Source organism: Geotrypetes seraphini, chromosome 7 (assembly GCF_902459505.1).
Source record: "Geotrypetes seraphini chromosome 7, aGeoSer1.1, whole genome shotgun sequence".
NCBI classification, from domain to species: domain Eukaryota; kingdom Metazoa; phylum Chordata; class Amphibia; order Gymnophiona; family Dermophiidae; genus Geotrypetes; species Geotrypetes seraphini.
The window spans coordinates 145310739-145332111 of NC_047090.1; the positions used below are offsets into that span (position 1 = coordinate 145310739).

A 21373-nucleotide genomic window follows, 5' to 3' on the forward strand; every position below is an offset into this window, starting at 1 on the left:
AAGTCCTCCACTTGTATATATACTATTTTCCATACCGTGGAATGGTTAATGTCAAATTCTTTTGAGATCTTTTTTAAATTCCCTTCCAAACTTATAAGCTGCTACAATCTTCTTTCTGAAAGCCTCAGACAGCTCTTTTGAGATCACCATGGTGTTCACTCTCACCACAGCAGTAAGTAATGAGCACACCAAACTAAATGTCTGATGTTTAAGTAGGGCAAACTTCCTTCAAAATGCTGAGTAGCTGTGTTCTAATTATGTGCACATGATGTGATAAACCTGTGTGTGATTTGAGCCACTTTAAGTGGGAGGATATGTGGGGGTGTCCTAATTTATTCCTCAGTTATAATACACATTTTTGTGGATATCTTTTGTTTCATGAGTAAATTAAGGAAAATGTTTGTTGTTTACCTGCAATTACATCACTTTTCCATCACACCAAAAAGCCTGAATTATCTTTCTAGAAACCAGAGGAATGTGAGACAATTGAAGGCCCATTTTACATAGAACATTGAGGTGGGAATTGAGATGTCCTGGTCAGGACATTCACAATTCTCCTAGTATTTTTCAAAAGGCTTTTCCAACTGCAGAGCCATTTGTAAAATACAATAATATGATGTCAGAGTGGAGGGAGAGAAGAAGGGAGAGGGTTCTATTAGCCTGTGTTCATGTTTCTGCATGACTCAGGACAGGTGTAAAAGCCAACACTGAAATTTTTCAGTCTATACTTATATTCCCCTTATAAAATAGGGAATACGGTATTGATTTTTGGCCTGTCCAAGCCATGCTCCCTTGAAATTTTTAACCTCCAAATGTAAAAGCTGCTTTTTGAAATCACAATTTACATGTGATCTACAGTTGTAGATGCCACTATTTAAACATGGAGATGCATTGAAAATAAGGACGTTCTCTAACATGTTGAGGGAACCAAATGCTACTCCTCAAGATCTAGGCAGTGTGAGTTAATGATGATGGTGAGATGGAGTATTCTTCAGCCTGGTGCACTAGATAGATTTCTTCCTTCTCTCAATGAAAATATTTTTTTTTTTAAAAAGTGTGCTTGGGCAGGCAAAGTATATAGGTAAATCTGTTGAGAGGCAAATATGCACATGTTCCCAAGTAACATTGTCTACTTGGGAATACCTAAAAAAATGTGAGAAACCTGAGAATAGTTCAAAATACGGCCATCCGTCTAATATATTCGGACTAAAGAAGAGCGATCATGTTAGTCCATTCTACAAACTCCTTCATTGGTTACCAATTGAAGCACGAATTCTATTCAAATTCTCCTGCCTCTGCTATAAACTAATCTGGGGACTGGCCCCCAGCTACCTACTACCTCACTTCGAATTCCACTCCTCTATTAGGCCTACCAGAAACCGTAACCTCTTTACCTACCGTAACCTCTTTAGGTAGCAGGAGGCTCTTAACCTCCATAAAGGGAGCACGTCTCAAACAAATGGTAACGGAGCCCACTTAGGCCCAGGCGATCCTCGACCTGGTACTCACCAACGGGGAAAGCGTTTCAGAGGTCTCAGTAGGAGATACGCTAGCCTCCAGCGACCACAATATAGTATGGTTCAACCTTAGGAAAGGCTTCCCTAGATCAAACACGAAAACAAAGGTACTCAATTTCCGGGGCACAGACTTCGCACGCATGGGAGTTTTCGTCCATCAGACGCTGCAGGACCAAGCGGAGACCGATGATGTAGAAGCTAAGTGGTTAACACTGAAATCAACCATACATGAAGCAACTAGCCGCTTCATAAAATCAGTAAATAAACGACAAAGAAACAATAAACCCCAATGGTTCACCGCGGAGATCTCGCACCTCATTAAGGAGAAGAAAAAAGCATTTCTCTCCTACAAGCGCACGGAGAAAAGAGAGGCAAAAGTAGAATATAGGACCAGGTCTACAGCGGTCAAAATGGCAGTTAGGGAGGCAAAACTTCGAGTGGAAGAAATTCTGGCAAAAAACATTAAAAAGGGGGACAAATCCTTCCACAGGCGGGATAGTACGCCTTAGAAGACCGGACGGAAGTTACGTGGAAGCAGATTCCGATAAAGCCGAACTACTGAATGAATACTTCTGCTCAGTCTTCACCTGTGAGGCACCGGGACACGGTCCCCAGTTGAAGGCAACACAAAGCACAGAAGACCCGTTTCAGAATTTTGAGTTCACACCAGGTGAAGTTTACAATGAACTGGCAAGACTCAAGGTGAACAAAGCCATGGGACCAGACAATTTGCACCCAAGAATGCTCAGAGAATTGAGCGATGTCCTGGCGAAACCGTTGGCTGAGCTATTCAATCTCTCCCTAAGTAAGGGGAAAGTTCCCCTGGACTGGAAATTAGCTAATGTCGTTCCTCTGCATAAAAAGGGTTGCAGGGCAGAGGCTGCGAATTATAGACCGGTGAGTCTCACATCAATAGTGTGCAAACTCATGGAAACACTAATTAAAAGCAAATTGGACATGATCTTGAATGAAGGGAATCTTCGGGATCCCAGTCAGCATGGATTCACCAAGGGTAAGTCCTGCCAATCCAATCTCATCAGCTTCTTTGACTGGGTAACAAGAAAGTTGGACTTGGGAGAGTCTTTGGACGTCGTGTACCTGGACTTCAGGAAAGCTTTTGACAGTGTCCCACACCGCAGGCTGCTAAGCAAGATGGAATCGATGGGGTTAGGAGAGACACTAACTGCATGGGTCAATGATTGGCTGAGTGGCAGACTTCAGAGGGTGGTGGTTAATGGTACCCTCTCTAAAACATCGGAGGTGACCAGTGGAGTGCCACAGGGCTCGGTCCTGGGTCCACTCCTTTTCAACATATTCATAGGGGATCTGACTCAAGGGCTTCAAGGTAAAATAACACTATTCGCCGATGACGCCAAACTATGTAATATAGTAAGTGAATGCAGTTTACAGAATTATATGGCGCAGGACCTGCTTACATTGTAAAGTTGGTCCTCAACCTGGCAGCTAGGCTTCAATGCTAAGAAATGTAAGGTCATGCACCTCGGAAGCGGAAATCCATGCATGACGTACTTCTTGAACGGAGAAACTTTAACTAGGACTTCAGCAGAACGAGATTTAGGAGTAATCATCAGTGCAGACATGAAAACTGCCAATCAAGTGGAGAAGGCTTCATCTTTTTTTTTCTTTTTTTTTATTATTTTTTATTTATAATTATACAGTCTTCTTTTACAAGAATTAATTCTTGTTACATTGAATACAGGGAAGAAAATTTTAACACAATATTACTTTTACAACAATCATCATAATGATAAACCCCTTCTTAGACCACAATAAACAAGGGGTGACCAAAACTAAAATTTGAGAGAAATTTAGAGGAATAGTACAAAGAAGAAAGGCATAATGTATCATGCGCCCATTACTGTTGTTATCCCTTAATCTTTAATGATCTGCTTAACATCTAGAAATTCCTTCAGATGGTTAGGAGAGAAAAAAACATATTTAACACCTAAGTACCTAACCAGACATTTGCAGGGATACACCAATAAGAATGTTGCTCCAATATTTATAGTCTGTTGTCGCATTGCAAGAAATTCTTTCCTCCTTTCTTGTGTAGTCTTAGCTACATCAGGATATATCCAAATTTTCCGACCCCCAAACAATTTTTGGGAATTTTTGAAAAACAATTTCATAATCATATTCACATCCTGTTCAAAAACAAATGATACTAATAATGTTGCTCTGTCCATTTCAGATGTTATCGTTTGTTCCAATAAAGCCGTCACATTTGCAAAATCTATCACATTCGTCTCTCCTTCTCTTACTTTCCCAATCTCATTTCCATTTGCCTTTCCATTTCCATCAGTCATCTTTTTATTTGGTAGGTAATAAATTTTATTAATTGGAGGAATACAGTTAGAAGAAATTTCCAAATTCTCAATGAAGTATCTTTTCAACAAATCTATAGGTAACATTCCTGAAGTTTGAGGAAAATTTAGAAAGCGGAGGTTCAAACGCCTATTAAAATTTTCAAATTGTTCTAGTTTCTTATGAATGGTGGAGCTATCTGTAATTGAAGCCAATTTGAATTGTTGCAATTGTTGTATATCCACCTGCATTTGCTTGGCTTGGCCTGTATATTCTAACTTCATAGATTCAACTGACCCAGTCAATAATTCCAATTTTTAGAAGGCTTCATCTAAGGCAAGGCAGATATTGGGTTGTATCAATAGAAGTTTCGTCAGCCGAAAGCCTGAAGTCATAATGCCGTTGTACAGGGCCATGGTGAGAGCTCATCTGGAGTACTGTGTGCGATTCTGGAGGCCACATTACAGTAAAGATGTGCGCAGAATTGAATCGGTTCAGCAGACGGCCACCAGGATGATCTCGGGGCTCAAGGGTCTCTCGTACGAAGAGAGACTGAACAAATTGCAGCTCTACACTCTTGAGGAACGTAGGAAGAGGGGAGACATGATCGAAATATTTAAGTACCTCACGGGACGTGTCGAAGTGGAAGATGATATTTTCTTTCTCAAGGGACCCTCGGCCACAAGAGGGCACCCGCTCAAACTCAGGGGCGGAAATTTCATGGTGACACCAGAAAGTATTTCTTCACAGAGAGAGTGGTTGATCATTGGAACAAGCTTCCAGTGCAGGTGATCGAGGCAGACAGCGTGCCAGACTTTAAGAATAAATGTGGGATCCCTACGAGGGTCAAGATAAGGAAATTGGGTCATTAGGGCATAGACAGGGGGTGGGTAAGCAGAGTGAGCAGACTTGATGGGCTGTAGCCCTTTTCTGCCGTCATCTTCTATGTTTCTATGTTTCTACCTACCCAAATATCATAGGCTGTAGATATCGCACCTTCTTTGATAGAACTTTCAAATTCCAAGCAGGTAGACTGCAAACTTGGACAGGCTACTTCACTGATGCCGCCAGAGAATCATATAGTATCTTTAGGAAAGAACTAAAAACCACCTTGTTTAAGAAATTTACAGCCTAACCAGACTTCTCCCCTAAAATCGGAGCCTCCTCCCATCCCAAGGAGTCCGTCTACCCTCTTCTGCCAAAATTTCTATCTTTAATTGTTACCAGTTTTTCCCACTGGTGCCCGTCCTTCGTTCAAATGTAACAAGTTAACAACTTACTTCTCATCAACATCTTATGTTATCTTTTTCACCTTCGCAGTCTTGCACCTTTGTAACTCAAAGCGCAATCTCCTTTCTCTTCTCCTACTTATGCTCTGAATATCGTCGACTGTATAATGCTACTCATTGTGAAACCGTGTAATACACAGACCCTGTAACTCTCCTGTTACTATCACTAGATGTTCAATGCTATACTCTGTAATTCGCTGTCTGTACAGTTTCTCTTCATTGTAAACCGCCTAGAAGTCGCAAGATTGTGGCGGTATATAAGAATAAAGTTATTATTATTATTATTATTAAAATAGCCTTTCCAAAAGCTCCCACACAGAGTTACACTTTCTCCAAGACAGTAGCTGGTATACTGTATATGCAAGTATTTTTTTTAGTACAGTACAATCTCGATTATCTGACCTTTGCTAATCTGACTATTTGGCATATATGACAGACCCCCTCAGTGATATCATCATGTTGCCATTAAGAAGTGTGCAGTGTATGTTTCCATTTCTGGCGTAGTACAGAGGGAAGTTTTGCACCTGAATTTGTTTTGGACTCGGGACCCTACTTTTACTGCAAAACAGCACCTTTGTGACCCTGGAACACTGTAATTTGACTGGCAGATGCTGTCTCTTTGGTTTCCGAGTCATCTGTGTATGCTCTGAGGGTCCCATGATAGATCCTGAGCTCCCTGCCACAAACACTGCTTTTATTGATAAGATTCTGGAGCACAGTTTTCTTCTGGAACATTTTTAATATGTAATACACTACAGTACTATATTTTCAGTTCAAATGTTTTTATTAAGGGTTATAATGAAAACAACAAGGAAAAGCAGAAAGAATGCATCTTTGACAGGATGTTCATGGTAATAACAATACATACATGATACAACTACAACAAATGTATGAATTTTGGTTAACAGTTACATGGATAGGGGTATGCAGCACCTAGAATCCAAAAAGTAATGAATGATACTCCAGTAATTAAGACTTATTATCAGACTCATTGCAATATTTAAGTAAAGGAGACCAAATGTTATTGTATTTGCAAAGGGAAGCAGATCGTTCAGCCAACGCTTTTTCATATTTGCTAATCAGACATAGATTATTCCACCAGGTATGATAGTAAATCTTCGACAGATCTTTCCAGCAATATAGGACGTTTTGAATAGCTAGAGACAACATAATGGTTAATAATTTACCTTCATAGAGGTCGAGAGAGGTGTGAACACCATGTGATTTCAAAATGATAACCTTATATGTGAGTGGCTCATGCAGGTCTAACACTGAACTTATTATGTCCCAGACTGTCTCCCAATATAGTGTCAGATGCTTACATGTAAATAAGAGATGATTTAGAGTACCAGGGTGAGCTGAGCAAGATCAGCAACATGTGGAATTTGTCGAGTCTATCTTATTAGCTAGTATGGGAGTCCATATTGCTCTGTGTAATACATAATACATAGATTGCAATAAATATGCCGATCTGATGGACTTAAACATTTGTAGCCATATAGCAGACCAATCAATGGCGTCCGATGGTAAATTCAGATCTTCGTTCCATTTGAAGACTGTGCTCGTGGGGATGCGAAAATATGCTTTTTGCAGCCATTTGTACCAGAGAGATGCTTTATTATTCCATATAGAGAACTTACTCAATAGTGACTCTAAGCTTGGCCGAGGGGTCAAGGTGAGAGCATCAGGAATAGTTTTCTTGATACAGTGTGTTAACTGGATCCAGTGAAATTGTTGACTGTTAGGAAGTTTCCATTTCCGAGTCAGGTCCTGAAATGTCATCCAGTGGTCACCCTGCATCAGATTTTGTATCGTGTGTATGCCACTTTGTTGCCATACTCGCCAGGTGACAGGAGAGCCTTGAATTTTGAATCTAGCATTGTTCCAAATGGGAATAAGTTTAGATTTGTCCCAGCTGACTTCTAGTTGAGAATCAACCCTCTTCAAGGCAGACATGTAAGAAGCAATTATGGGATCTGCTTTGTCGGCCTGGGATAATTGCGCGACTCCCCATATTTAAGTTGTTCCAGGGTATGTCAAGATGGTGTTTCACCAAGCTGTGGTATCGAGTAGCATTGGGCCCACTGCCGGACTAAAAAAGCGCTATGATATTGAGAGAAATCTGGGAAGTTGACACCCCCACAAGATCTGTCTGCCTTCAGTTTAAGTAGTGCTATTCGTGGATGCTTTTTGTTCCATAGAAAGTTTGAAAGGGTGGAGTTGATACTTTTGTAAAAAGATGCTGGAAGATAAAATGGAAGCATACAGTACTGTATTTTAATTCTTCCCCTTCAGATTTGTAGAAGATCACTTCTGAAGTGACCAGTCAAAAGTGGAAAAAGATTGTGTGTCTATACAGCATAAACTTGGTGCTTTAAAAAGAATTGACAAAGTGAATCCATCCAAGAAATTGCAACAGAACTAGGAGTAGGGAAAGTAACAGTCATTCATTGGAAAAGGCAACATAGTGAGCTGGAAAAATGGGTTTCCCCTTTTTCATTTTTGGTCTGCATATTTCTAGTCTCCTATTCTTGGTCTTCCTGTGTATTTGAAGTGAGGGATTCTGTTAATATGTAGATTTGAGTAGAAAATTCTAGCAGTCTGATGTGACCTTTTTTCCCATCCAGGGGTATATTAGTATTCTAGAACATTAAAGAACTTTATAATTGCCATATTCAGACAGGCGCCTGGTTGAACTCGGCACATAAAGTTAGGACAGCTTTTTTCTGGACACTAGCATTGAATATCTGGGTCTCTCAAACTGAGGAATACTATAACTTTCGATAGCCTACTTGGCATCAACCTCCATAGAAGAAGTTTACAGAGCTGCAGCATGGTCTTCAGGCCACAAATTTGCATCCCACTACTGTTTGAAACAGGACTCATGACATGACAGTTGGTTTGGTCAGACATTCCTTCAGAATGTGACTCCACCCAGTGGTATAGTGAGGGAGGTAGTGGTGCCTAGCATCGCTGTGCCTTGCGTCCCTCTACTCTTTACTACTGCACTGTGCGCCCCGCCCCCTCATACCTCTTGAAATGTTTGCTGGCGCACGCAGCATTTTCCACCTGCTGTTTGTGCTGGCCTCGGCTTCCTTAAGACATCATGTCCTGGTCCTAAAACCAGGAAGTGATGTCAGAATGGAGCCGAGACTGGTACAAGCAGCAGATGGAAAATGCTGCTCATACCAGCAAACATTTCAAGAGGTATGCGGGGGCGGAAAGGAGGAGAGACGCCAGTGCCCCCCTTACAACGCTACTGACTCCACCCTGCTAGGCCAATTTCTTTCAGTTCCAGAATGCCTTAAAATAGTCAAATAAATAGTTAATTGTAACTAATTTCAGGCTTATGTTGAACCAGCCTGCTAAGGGCCATATTATTGTTCCCTCTTTTTAGTTAAAGCCAGCCTGATAGCTAGAGATTCCCAAATGTAAGAATCTTATCCTTGTCCGTGGAGAAAATAAGACTACTTACCTTTAGCAAGTGTTTTCCGAGTACAGCAGGATAAATATTCCTACATACTTGCCCTCCTCCCCTTGGAGCTGAATTCTTTACACTAGAAACTAGACTGACTAGACCAGGGGTAGGCAATTCCATGATAGATCCTTGAGAGCCGGAGCCAGGTCAGGTTTTCAGGTAGAGAATGACATGGTGGCGGTTTACCCGCGGCTACTGCGTTTAGCCGCGGGTAACCCGCCAAAAATGGGGAATGAAAATTAGCAGCCTCTGCGGGGACGGAGACAAGGCCATCACCGTCCCGTGGAGCGGTGAATGGTCTTGTCACCGCAGTGAGACATAAAGGATTGTGCGGTCCCCGCAGCCCCCACCCGCTCACCCGCACGCTGGCTCGATCGTTTAACCAGCTTCCTCTCTCCACCTCACCTTAGTTTGCCGGCTTTTTTTTTTCGGCGACCGGAACGCTTTCAAAAGAGCCGCGCACGCGCAGCTGCTCAGTATTCAATCTTCTGCTCTGACCCAACCGGAAACAGGAAGTTGCAGCAGAGCAGAAGATTGAACTTTGAGCAGCCGTGCATGCGCGGCTCTTTGAAAGCGTGCCGGTCGCCGAAAAAGAAAACTGGCAAACTAAGGAGAGCTGGAGAGCAGTAGCATACCAAGGGGGGGGGGGCGGGAGGGGCAAAAAAGGTAATGGCGCCAGGCCTTGGAGCACCGAGGCAGACCGCTTCTCCCCCCTCCTAGCCGAACCCCCGCTGACCCTCCTATCTCTCCCCCCCCAAGTGAACCTTTCCGACCCTCCCAGCGAAAGCAGCAAACCTCCCTCCAGTAGCGTCGGCTTTCTCCTCCCTCTGCCGCATCACTGATGATGTCATCAGTGACGCGGCAGAGGGAGGAGAAAGCCGCGAAGGAGGTTTGCTGCTCTCGCTGGGAGGGTCGGAAAGGTTCACGGGGGGAGATAGGAGGGTCAGCGGGGGTTCGGCAGGGAGGGGGGAGAAGCGGTCTGCCTCGGTGCTCCATTACCTTCTTCGGGCAGCAGCAGCGTTTACAATTCACTGCTGTTGCCGGCTTCAGGCCTTGTTCTCTGCCGGGTCCTGCCTACTTCCTGTTTTCATGAAGACAGGACCCGACAGAGAGGAAGGCCTGAAGCGGGCAACAGCAGTGAATTGTGAATGCTGCTGCTGCCTGATGAAGTTCAGGACATCAGGACATCGGGGAAGGAGCAGGGAGAAATCGGCTGCTGGCTTGGGGGTGAGGGTAGGGAAAGAATCGTGGAAGTGGAGAAACTGGCACGATGGCTTTGTGGGGGCTAGGGGGAGAGAGAAAGAAAGGAAAAAATAAAGAAGGGGCCAGAGGGAGAGAGAAAGAAAGGCAGAAAGAAAGAGGGGGACCAAGGGGAGAGAGAAAGAAAGGCAGAAATAAAGAGGGGGTCAAGAGGGAGAGAAAGAAAGGCAGAAAGAAAGAGGAGGGCCAGGGAGAGAGAGAAATAAAGAGGGAGGCCAGGGGAAGAGAGAAAGAAAAACAGAAATAAAGAGGGGGGACAGAGGGAGAGATAAAGAAAGGCAGGAATAAAGAGGGGGTCAAGGGGTAGAGAAAGAAAGGCAGAAAGAAAGAGGAGGGCCAGGGGGAGAGAGAAATAAAGAGGGAGGCCAGGGGGAGAGAGAAAAAGGCAGAAATAAAGAGGGGGGCCAGGGGGAGAGAGAAAGAAAGGCAGAAATAAAGAGGGGAGCCAGGGGGAGAGAGAAAGAAAGAGGGGGGAGGGCAGGAGAAGAAAGAAAGAAGAACCAGAAGAAGGACCAGAGACTCATGAAATCACCAGACAAAAAGGTAGGAAAAATGATTTTATTTTCAACTTAGTGATCAAAATGTGTCCTTTTTGAGAATTTATATCTGCTGTCTATATTTTGCACTATGGCCCCCTTTTACTAAAACGCAATAGCGGTTTTTAGCGCAGGGAGCCTATGAGCGTCGAGAGCAGCGTGGGGCATTCAGCGCAGCTCCCTGCGCTAAAAACCGCTATCGCAGTTTAGTAAAAAGGGAGGGGGAATATTTGTCTATTTTTGTATAGTTTTTACTGAGGTGACATTGCATAAAGTCATCTGCCTTGACCTCTTTGAAAACCCGCGGAATATAAATGATAATTAACATTTTCTCTGCGTACAGCGTGCTTTGTGTTTTTAAAATTTTATTGTTGGTAGATCATTTTGACTTGGCCACAAAGGTAAGGGGGAGGGAGGGAGGGAGGGGAGCTGCTGAAAGACATCTAGTAATCCTTGCAGGCTTGACTGTGCAGGGAATTATTTTTGTAAAATCATGTTTTGTTATATGACTGGCATTATCTAGACTTTAATTTCTATGAATGAATAGAATGAAAATGATATAAAATTACTTGCTTGCGGGGACCGCGTGTTCCAGCTCACACAAGGAGGGAGGGGGTGAAAGGGAAAAAGTTTCTTTTCCTTGGAAATAGATTCTGAAGTGACCTCATCAAAGAAGACCAGCACCAAATGTACAAGAAATCCCTTAAACAATGTCAAAAGAGCCCAAAATAGAAAACTGCTACTGCCTTGAGACTCCATTATTGAAGGAATCAACTTGAAATCACAGAAGAGACAGGAAAAGGTTAAATGCCTCATGGAATCCTCAGGTACAAAACACAAACCATATTGTGAATGAAATCAGAGCAGACAGTAAGAATTATAAAATTGATGTCATTATCCATCTGGAAATAAAGGCGTACTAGAAATAATGCCTCAGCAATACAATTTTCAGAAGTTCTATTTGCTCATGGTAAGGAAGAAGAGAGACTGCTAGTGATGGTGGGGGGACTGATAGAAGATATGAAAGAAGGGTGGTAGAAAGGAACAGATGGTAAAGGAGGGAGGGAAGGGTGATGGTGGAAAGGAATAGAACAGACATTGAAAGAGGGTAGAGAGGAACAGACCCTGAAAGGAAATGTGGAAGGCAGAGTGGGGAGAAGACGCTGGAAGGGAAGAAGACAGATGCCAGACTATGGGGGAGCGGAGGGAAGAAGATGGGTGCTAGACGGGGACGGTGACGGGGCGGTGAATGGGATGGTAGTGGCGGTGACGGGGCGGTGAAAGGGATGGCGGTGATGGTGACGGGGCGGTGAAGGGAACGGCGGTGACGGGGCGGTGCAGAGGATGGTAGGCCGGGGACGGTGCAGTGACGGGGACAGATTTTTTCCCCGTCATTCTCTATTTTCAGGATATCCACAATGAATATGTATGAGATGGATTTGCATGCACTGCCTCCTTGAGATGCAAATCTATCTCATGCATATTTATTGTGGATATCCTGAAAACCTGACCTGGCTCCGGCTCTCAAGGACTGGAATTGCCTACCCCTGGACTAGACCATTCAGGTCTTTATCTGCCATCTTCAGCAGCAGAGAGGAAGGCAAATGCATGTGTGGAGCAATGTCCCAAAACATTATAGTCTAAGAGCTGGTGAGCGTTCATGCTTGGGCTCCATCAGATGCCACCCAAATATAAGAATACTAGTCTTTAAGCCTGTTACATTTACGGGTGCTAGAATAGATGTGAACATAAGAATTGCCATCTCCGGATCAGACCCTGGGTCCATCAAGTCCGGTGATCCGCACACGCGGAGGCCCCACCAGGTGTACCCTGGCCTAGTTTTAGTCCCCATATCACCGTATGCTTCTCAAGGGAGATGTGCATTTAACTTACCCTTACCCGTATCACTCTATGCCACTCTTAAGGAGATGTGCATCTAGTTTATCCTTAAATCCTAGAACAGTGGATTCTGCAATTACTTCCTTTGGGAAGTATGTCTGTCTTTCTTTCTTTCTCTCTCTCTCCTTGGCCGCTTTCTGTCTGTCTGTCTCTCTTTCTGTCTGTCTCTCTCTCTCCTTGGCCGCTGTCTGTCTGTCTTTCTATTTTTGCTGTCTCTCTCCTTAGTCACTGTCTGTCTGTCTTTTTTTCTGTGTGTCTCTCCTTGTCCACTGTCTGGTTTGTTTTTTTTCTTTCAATCTCTCTCCCTGGCCCCCTGTCCTGTGTGTGTCTTTCACTCCCACCTAGCCGTCTTTCAATGTGTGTGTCTCTATTTCTGTCAGTCTGTCAATGTCCCGTCTGTTTATTTTTCTTTCAATCTTTCTCCCTGGCCCCCTGTCCTTCTGTGTGTGTTTTTTACTCCCACCTACCTGTCTTTCAGTGTTTCAGTCTGTCAATGTCCCGTCTGTTTTTGTTTTTTTTTTCTTTCAATCTCTCCCCCTGTCAATTATCGTGCCCCATCCTACCTTTTTTTTATCACGTGTTGTGTTGGGAAGGGCAGCCAGCTGCTGGATTAGGTTAAACCACCACTCAAAGCAAATCGTCATGCGCGCACGCGCCGAATGTGCACATGCACCTCATGCTTTACAATTTCTCTGCCGGCCATGGAGCTACAGATGCACGGAGCCACGAAGAAGTGCGCATGCGTGCTAAGGGTATTATTATATAGGATTTATTCTGCTCTCCATGGAGAACCCCTGCTATAGGTAAATAGCCTTCTTTTTATAATTTAAAATAGTATAGTTGTGTATTGACATAAGTATTTTCAATACTGCCACAAAAATTTAATCCACAAAGTATAACTGTAGTAGATTTAATAGTTTGATATATAACATTTAAATATTTCTTATTGTTGATAATAATATGAAAATAATGCATTATTAGCATTGTACATTATATTTAAAATTACTCACCTAATGGGTTCCTCTTATATTATTGCCAGTCTACAGTAATGAAAAAAATAATGTATTACAACATGCGTGTGAAGACAGTTTATAGACAGCTAAATGAGATGCTTGAAAAACTCAAAGAAGAAAAGTGCAAATTACTAAAAGTGCCAGAAAAGTGTATAAAAATCCTCACTTTTACTGCAAAACATGTGAGTGCCAATATTTTCAAGAATTTGATATGTTTGCGGTTAATTTTTCAGACATGAAATGGGAATTATTCTTGTTGAGATATTTTGCCAGATGTATGATTTGATGTATAACTACTAACTTAGGAGCCTTTTTTCAAATCTGTGGTAGCGATGCTGCTGCAGTAAATGTGCCAAAGCCCATTCAACTCCTATGGGTTCCAGTGCATTTACCACAGCAGCATCATTACCATGGCTTTGTAAAAGGGGCCCTTAAAGTACAATAAATTAGCTTTAAAACTTTTTAAAAATTTTATCTGTTTTGTATTTGTCTTCATTTTTTAGCCAAGGATTCTCCTTATTTATTTTGTTTTATATCCCATTCTCCCCAACGAGCTCAGAATGGGTTACAGGTTAACATACATAATTTGTAGACAAATGGGTTAAAGGTTAACATACATAATATATAGACAAAATAGATTACAATTTGCCATATTTACAATACAGTATATTTATCCTAAATTTGACATACACAGATGATCTATGTTATCTTATGTTTTCTTGAATTTTGTTACTGTTTTTGCCTCCACCATTCCATCTGAAGATCTTTGTATGCATATATTGTGTTTAATATGAAGAAGTATCTGCTGATGTTGTTCCTGAGTTATCATTTCTTTAGTAATACAGTATGATCTCCTGGAACTTCTTTTCCACTAGAATTTCTCCTTTCTCCGTAAAACATTTTACTCTGTTTCAGCTCAGAATGCTACAGATCCCACTGAAATTAAAACATTTATCTTTTGGCTATTTAAAGGACAACTGTATAGAATCTAGGTATGAGCATCCAGGTATTCCAGATCCTGCATCGGTTCGAGATGACTCTTTCTGAAATTGATCACCCATCTCACTTGCTGCAGCAACTTTACCAACTGATGAACAGCTTGACGCCCCCTTGGACAGCGAGGGAGCCCTGATCAACCAGTTGTCGGATACGGATGAACCAGGACCCACAGAGTGCAAAGATGCCGTCGCCAATCCAAAGGGCATTGCCGCAAACTGAAAATGTTGCCTCAAGACATGGAACCATAGATACTTCCGGTGTTCAGGGAAAATGGGAATATGAAGATAAGCCTCCATCCAGGGAGGCTAGGAACTCCCTTGGCGCCACTGATGCTATCACTAAACGCACTGTCTCCATGCAGAAGCGAGGCACTTTCAGCATCACATTGACCGTCTTGAGGTCCAGAATCAATCTCCTGTCTTGGTGTATTTAGATTTTAGCAAAGCCTTTGACAGTGTTCCACACAGACTTCTAATAAATAAACTTAGTGCCCTTGGGATGGGTCCCAAAATGACAGGCTGGGTCAAGAACTGGTTGAGTGGAAGGCGACAGAGGGTAGTGATCAATGGAGATCACTCTGAGGAAAGGGATGTTACCAGTGGTGTGCCTCAAGGTTCTGTTCTTAAGCCTGTTCTTTTTAACATTTTTATAAATTATATTGCCGAAGGGTTGTCGGGTAAGATTTGCCTCTTTGCAGATGATACCAAAATCTTCACTAGAGTAGACACGCTGGATGGTGTGAATAACATGAAGAAAGACCTGGTGAAGCTTGAAGAATAGTCTAAAATTTGGTAACTAAAATTTAATTCTAAGAAATGCAAGGTCATACATTTGGGCTGCAAAAACCCGAAGGAACTGTACAGTTTAGTGGGTGAAGAACTTATGTGCATAACAGAAGAGTGGGACTTGGGTGTGATTGTATGTGATGATCTTAAGGTGGCCAAACAGGTTGAAAAGGTGATGGCAAAAGCTAGAAGGATGCTAGGTTGCATAGGGAGAGATATGGCCAGTAGGAAAAAGGAGGTATTGATGCCTCTGTATAAGACTCTGGTGAGACCTCATTTAGAATATTGTGTACAATTCTGGAGGCCACACCTTCAAAAATATATAAAAAGGATGGAGTCGGTCCAGAGGAAGGCTACTAAAATGCTATGTGGTCTTCATCATAAGGCTTATGGGGACAAACTTAAAGATCTAAACATAAGAACAAAAGCAGTGCCTCCGCCGGGTCAGACCATAGGTCCATCCTGCCCGGCAGTCCGCTCCCGCGGCGGCCCAAACAGGTCATGACCTGTCTGAATCACCAGAAGGGGCTCCCTTGCCACCTTGGTTTCTCATTGAAGTCCTATCTTCCCATCGAAGTCCTAACCCTCCGGTCTTGCACATGCACGACCTGGTTGGGTTTCTATACTTATTACCTGGTTAGCTTTCTATACTTGTGTTACATCCCAGCTCCTCCCTCAGTATCCCACGATCCCTTTATCCCTCAGGAATCCGTCCAATCCCTGTTTGAATCCCTGTACCGTACTCTGCCTGATCACTTCCTCCGGTAGCGCATTCCAAATGTCCACGACCCTTTGGGTGAAAAAAAACTTCCTTGCATTTGTTTTGAACCTATCTCCCTTCAGTTTCTCCGAATGCCCCCTCGTACTTGTTGTCCCCTTCAATCTGAAGAATCTGTCCCTATCCACCCTCTCTATGCCCCTCATGATCTTGAAGGTCTCTATCATATCTCCCCTGAGCCTCCTTTTTTCCAGAGAGAAGAGCCCCAGCCTATACAACCTCTCGGCGTATGGGCAGTGTTCCAGCCCTTTTACCAGTTTCGTTGCTCTCCTTTGGACTCTCTCAAGTACCGCCATGTCCCTCTTGAGGTGCGGCGACCAATACTGAACGCAGTATTCCAGATGTGGACGCACCATCGCTCGATACAATGGCATGATGACTTCCCGCGTCCTGGTTGTTATGCCCCTCTTTATGATGCCCAGCATCCTGTTGGCTTTTTTCGAGGCTGCTGCGCACTGTGCAGATGGCTTCAGTGATGCATCCACCAGCACACCCAAGTCTCTCTCAAGTCTGCTGTCTCCCAACAATGCCCCCCCCCCCAATTTGTAGTTGAACAACGGGTTCTTTTTCCCTATATGCATGACTTTGCATTTTTCCATTTAAAGCACATTTGCCATTTGTTTGCCCATTCTTCCAGCTTGTCCAGGTCCCTTTGCAGGTCCTCACACTCCTCCCTGGACCTAACTCTGCCGCACAGTTTGGTATCGTCTGCAAATTTTATAACCTCGCACGTTGCCTCTTTTTCCAGGTCATTGATAAATATGTTGAAGAGTAACAGCCCCAGCACCGATCCCTGTGGCACACCGCTTGTGACTCCCCGCCAGTCAGAATATTGGCCCTTCACTCCGACCCTCTGCAGTCTACCCGACAACCAGTGCTTGATCCATCTGTGCACATCCCCTCCCACCCCGTGGTTCCACAGCTTCCTAAGCAGCCTTTCATGTGGCACCTTGTCGAAAGCCTTTTGAAAATCGAGGTAAATGATGTCTATGGGTTCCCCATTGTCCACCCGACTGCTTATTCCCTCAAAGAAGTACAGAAGGTTCGTTAGGCACGACCTTCCCTTACAGAATCCGTGCTGGCATGTTCTCAGTAGGCCATTCCTCTCGATTTGCTCGCAAATGCCGTCCTTGATCATCTCAATCTGTTTACTTTGGAGGAAAGGCGGGAGAGGGGAGATATGATAGAGACGTTTAAATACCTATGTAATGTAAATGCGCATGAGTCGTGTCTCTTTCATTTGAAAGAAAACTCTACAATTAGAGGGCATTGGATGAAATTAAGAGGTGATAAGCTCCGGAGTAATCTAAGGAAATATTTTTTTACAGAAAGGGTGGTAGATGCATGGAACAGTCTCACAGAAGAGATGGGGGGACAGAGACTATGTCTGAATTCAAAAGGGCCTGGGATAGGCACGTGGGATCTCTCGGAGAGAGAGAGAGATAGATAATGGTTACTGCGGATGGGCAGACTAGATGGACCATTTGGCCTTTATCTGCCATAATGTTTCTAAGTTTACGTATCATGGTTGCTCCGAGAACACTGGACTCATTCTTATCCAGGGTCTGATGGTCCACATCACTTGTTACTGCTGGAATCAACCCTTAACAAATATTCTAGTTCGTCAGTTTTTTCCTCAGTGCCTCTAGGACATCAAGGCTGTGCTTTGGTCAAATTTGGACATTGCTTTTATCTAAATTCTTTGCTGGTGACCAGAATCTTTTCTTACACTATTTGTCTAAAGCAAATGATAAGGAAATTGCCTGACTTTGATCAGTATATTCCTTCAGAGCACCTTCTAGAAGGCAGATATATATCAAGTTCAGCCTATGATGCTTTCAAGAGGTCATCTAGACCTTCTGCAGTGTCGGGGACTATGAGATGCCTAGTATAGCTAACAATCTCTCGTACCATTGTGGCAACCATGCACATCTTATCACAATATGAAAGGCCTTGGAATGCTTTGAATAGCACAAAGTTTACTTCCTGTTCATATCAGGGGTGATATACTTTTACATCCTGGCTGCTGCCACAAAATTAGCAAAACCAACAGCCTTTTTTCATGTGCCTCTGAAAAGCAAAACTCTTTTCTCTGACTTTTCCTCAATCAGTCTGAGGTGTCTACAACTTTAATTTCTGATGACACCTGTGGATTCTTAAAGTTATCAACGACATATACTGCTTTATTTCATCACTATACCTCATTTTAAAATGAGACCTCGTCAACCCTCTGCAGATGCCCTTCTCCTTTCACAAATGCTGGCTGTGTTTCGTTCCACAGGGGTCCCCATTGCTTTTCAATGTTTACATGTCATCACTAGGTGCGCAATTGTCCCAAGTAGGGATAACATTTTTCAGTTACACAGACGACTTCACGATCATTATCCCATTCACTACCTCTCTCTCTGAAGTCACTCCTATGGCAACAGAAGTACTAAATGTGATGGAACAATGGATGACTGAATTTAGACTGAAGCTTAACTCAGAAAAAACAAAATTCTTCGTAGCCTTTCCACACCCACTTGACACTAAAACGTCGCTGCGCATCAACAAACTTAGTTACCCTATCCAATCTGCTATGAAGGTATTGGGAGTAATACTAGACCAGGGCCTAACCATGAAAGACCAGGTGGACTCTGGTCAGAAAGGGTTTTTTTTACTCTCTGGAAGCTTCGGTCCATTAGAGCATATTTTGATGCTTCATCATTCAGAATTATGGTACAATCCCTTATACTAAGCCAATTTGACTATTGTAATATCGCCTATCTGGCAATTACCCAGAAGAACTTGCAGCAACTACACCTGGTGCAAAATGAGGCGGTCAGGCTGATTTTGGGGCTGAAGAAGTTCGATCATGTAGCTCCTTCCTACCGACTCCTGCATTGGCTGCCCGTGGAGGCATGTGTGAAGTTTAAGTTTGGATGTTTCTACTTTAAGGTACTTTTCGGCCTAGCCCCCAGATATATAACTGACCTTTTCTCTTTCTCAACCAATCAACACATGAGAAGCTCAAACTTGAATTTTGTTTCCCCACCAATCAGAGGATGTAAATTTAAAAGACATCTTCAACATCTCTTCTCATATCAGGCAGCATTATGGGATAAAGATCTGAAACAATTACTCATGCTTGTGAATACTTATGGGGAATTTAGGAAACACCTAAAAACATATCTGTTCCTAAAGTAAGTAGGCAGCTGCACTACACAATCTCTCCCCACAATAACTGACCGCTAAACTTTAACTCTGTTAGTTCTACTTAATCTGTAACATTTCTTAATCATTGTAAACCGCATAGAACTTCACGGTCCTGTGGTATATAAACTGTTGTTATTATTATTATTATTACATGCCATAGGGGCAGTATTCCCTTCTCAGAATCATCAGGGATTCTAGATGAACGGTCTGCATCCACCTTACCTCTTAGATCTTTAACTGCAGTTACAGATAAACCTTCCACATTTTCAATGCAGAGTTTTGCCCTTCAGCCTGGTCTCTTTCCCAAGGGAGTTTATTAATTGCCGGGTAGTATTGCCAGGAACTTTAACAACTCACAGCACTACAGTCAACATTTAGAGTTTGAAGTCAGCTTTTCGAAATCCCTCTCAACCACTGTACTTCATAGGGACCCTGCTTGACACGATTCGACTCAGGACGTTCCTATCTCAGCAAAGACTCAGCAAAGTTCCCTTTTGCAAGTCTATCATCTATAATCCATATCAGTCAGTCCAGTGATGATCTTATTAGGTCACCTGGCATCTACAGTGCATATTACCCCCTTCATGATCATCTCAGAACAGTTCAGTGGTCCCTGGTGTCTCAATGGTCTCAAGTTCTTGATCCATTCTTTCAGAAGATTGCAGTCACATCCTCAGTCTCTTCAATGGTGGATAAATTCATCAAATCTTTCCAAATGGCTGCTATTTCAAATACCTCCACATCAGAAAGTTTTGACCACAGACTCATCCATATATGCTTGGGGAGCTTTCCTGGCTGGTCTCAGAACACAGGTCACTAGTCTGCTCAACTCACTTGGAACTTGGAGCGATTCAGAATGCTCTAAAGACTTTTCAGCAGTATATCCAGTCCTGTCCCCCTTGTTCGCACCGACAATCAAGTTGCAAGGTATTACATAGAGAATCAAGGAGGGATGGAATCTCTGGCTCTCTGTCATGAAGCTGAGGAGATTTGAAAATTGGGCAATTGCACGAAACATTTTCTTCAAAGCTGTCTATGTTCAAGGAGCACAAAATATACTTGCCGATAAGCTCGGCAGATAGCTTCGGCTCCACGAGTGGACACTCCACTCTAAGGTCTTACATCAGGTATTTTCTCAATGGGGAACTTCTTGGTTAGACCTATTTATGTCCCCCCACAATCACAAACTGCCTCAATTCTGTTCCATCATTGTCTAGAGGCAGATGCTTTTCTTCTGAATGATATTGAGGGACAAGTTCCTATATCCATTTCCTCCAGTTCCTCTTGTACTTAAAATGCTGATCCCGCTCACTCAAGATTCAGCCACCATGATCCTCGTAGCTCCTTGGTGGCCTAGACAACCGTGGTTCTCCTTTCTACTTTAGCTTACAGTCAAAGATCCAATAATCCTGCAGATCAGATCTTTCGGTCTCTTATCCCTCAGATTGCTACCTTTCAGCTTGACCTCAACAGATGCTGATCTCTCTGATCCTGGCATTTTAGCTGCATCCAGAAAACCTTCCACGCGGCAGTGCTACCAACAGAGGTGGACATGGTTTTCAACATGGTGTGATCTTCAGCATCTTGATGTTTCATCCTCCTCCATATCTTCAGTGTTGGAATATCTTCTTCACTTATCCAGCTCAGGTTTTAACACCACTTCAGTCAGATTCCACCTGAGTACTATCAGTGCTTTCCAAGTTCAGGTCAACAATAAATCTCTGGCTGCGCATCCTCTTGTTTCCAGATTTTATGGCAGGCCTTTTCAATATCAAACCAACTTTTAAACTGCCTTCGGTGGTTTGAGATCTTACTATTGTTTTCACTAGCTGGATGTAGCCTCCATTTGAACCAATGTCTTCTGCTCATTTTAAATATCTCACTTTGACAATGATATTCTTAATTTCCAGCACTTCTGCATGTCGCATGAGTGAGCTTCAGATATTGGTGTGAGACCCACTTTTTACGGTATTCAACCATGTTAAGGTAGTCCTATGCACCCATCCTAAATTCTTGAGCTGAAATTAAAAACTAGACAAAAAATGAGATTGTTGAGGAATAGTAGCTGGAAAGCAATGACCACAAATGCCTGAGGTTTAAGTAACAAAAAACAGGATCTGCAAGCCCTGATGTTAGAGGCAGACTTGGATATTGTTGCTATCACTGAGACATGGTTCAGTGAACCCCATGGATACGATGCCAACATACCAGGCTATATTCTCTTCAGGAAGGGCAGAGTTGGTAGAAAAGGTGGAGGAGTAGTTCTTTATGTAAAGACAGATATCCAAGTGACTGAAAT

The 21373-nt window shown here is 43.0% G+C and overlaps 1 protein-coding gene across 3 annotated transcripts in view; it reads left to right on the plus strand.

Moving 5' to 3' along the window:
• Positions 1-21373, plus strand: part of LRRC9 (leucine rich repeat containing 9) — a 584298-nt gene that overhangs the window by 115168 nt on the left and 447757 nt on the right. For all 3 annotated transcript variants that reach the window (XM_033952892.1, XM_033952893.1, XM_033952894.1), the window contains exon 9: positions 13344-13499. In XM_033952892.1, coding sequence (XP_033808783.1) covers positions 13344-13499 — 156 coding nt within the window. The remainder of the gene's footprint in view (positions 1-13343; positions 13500-21373) is intronic.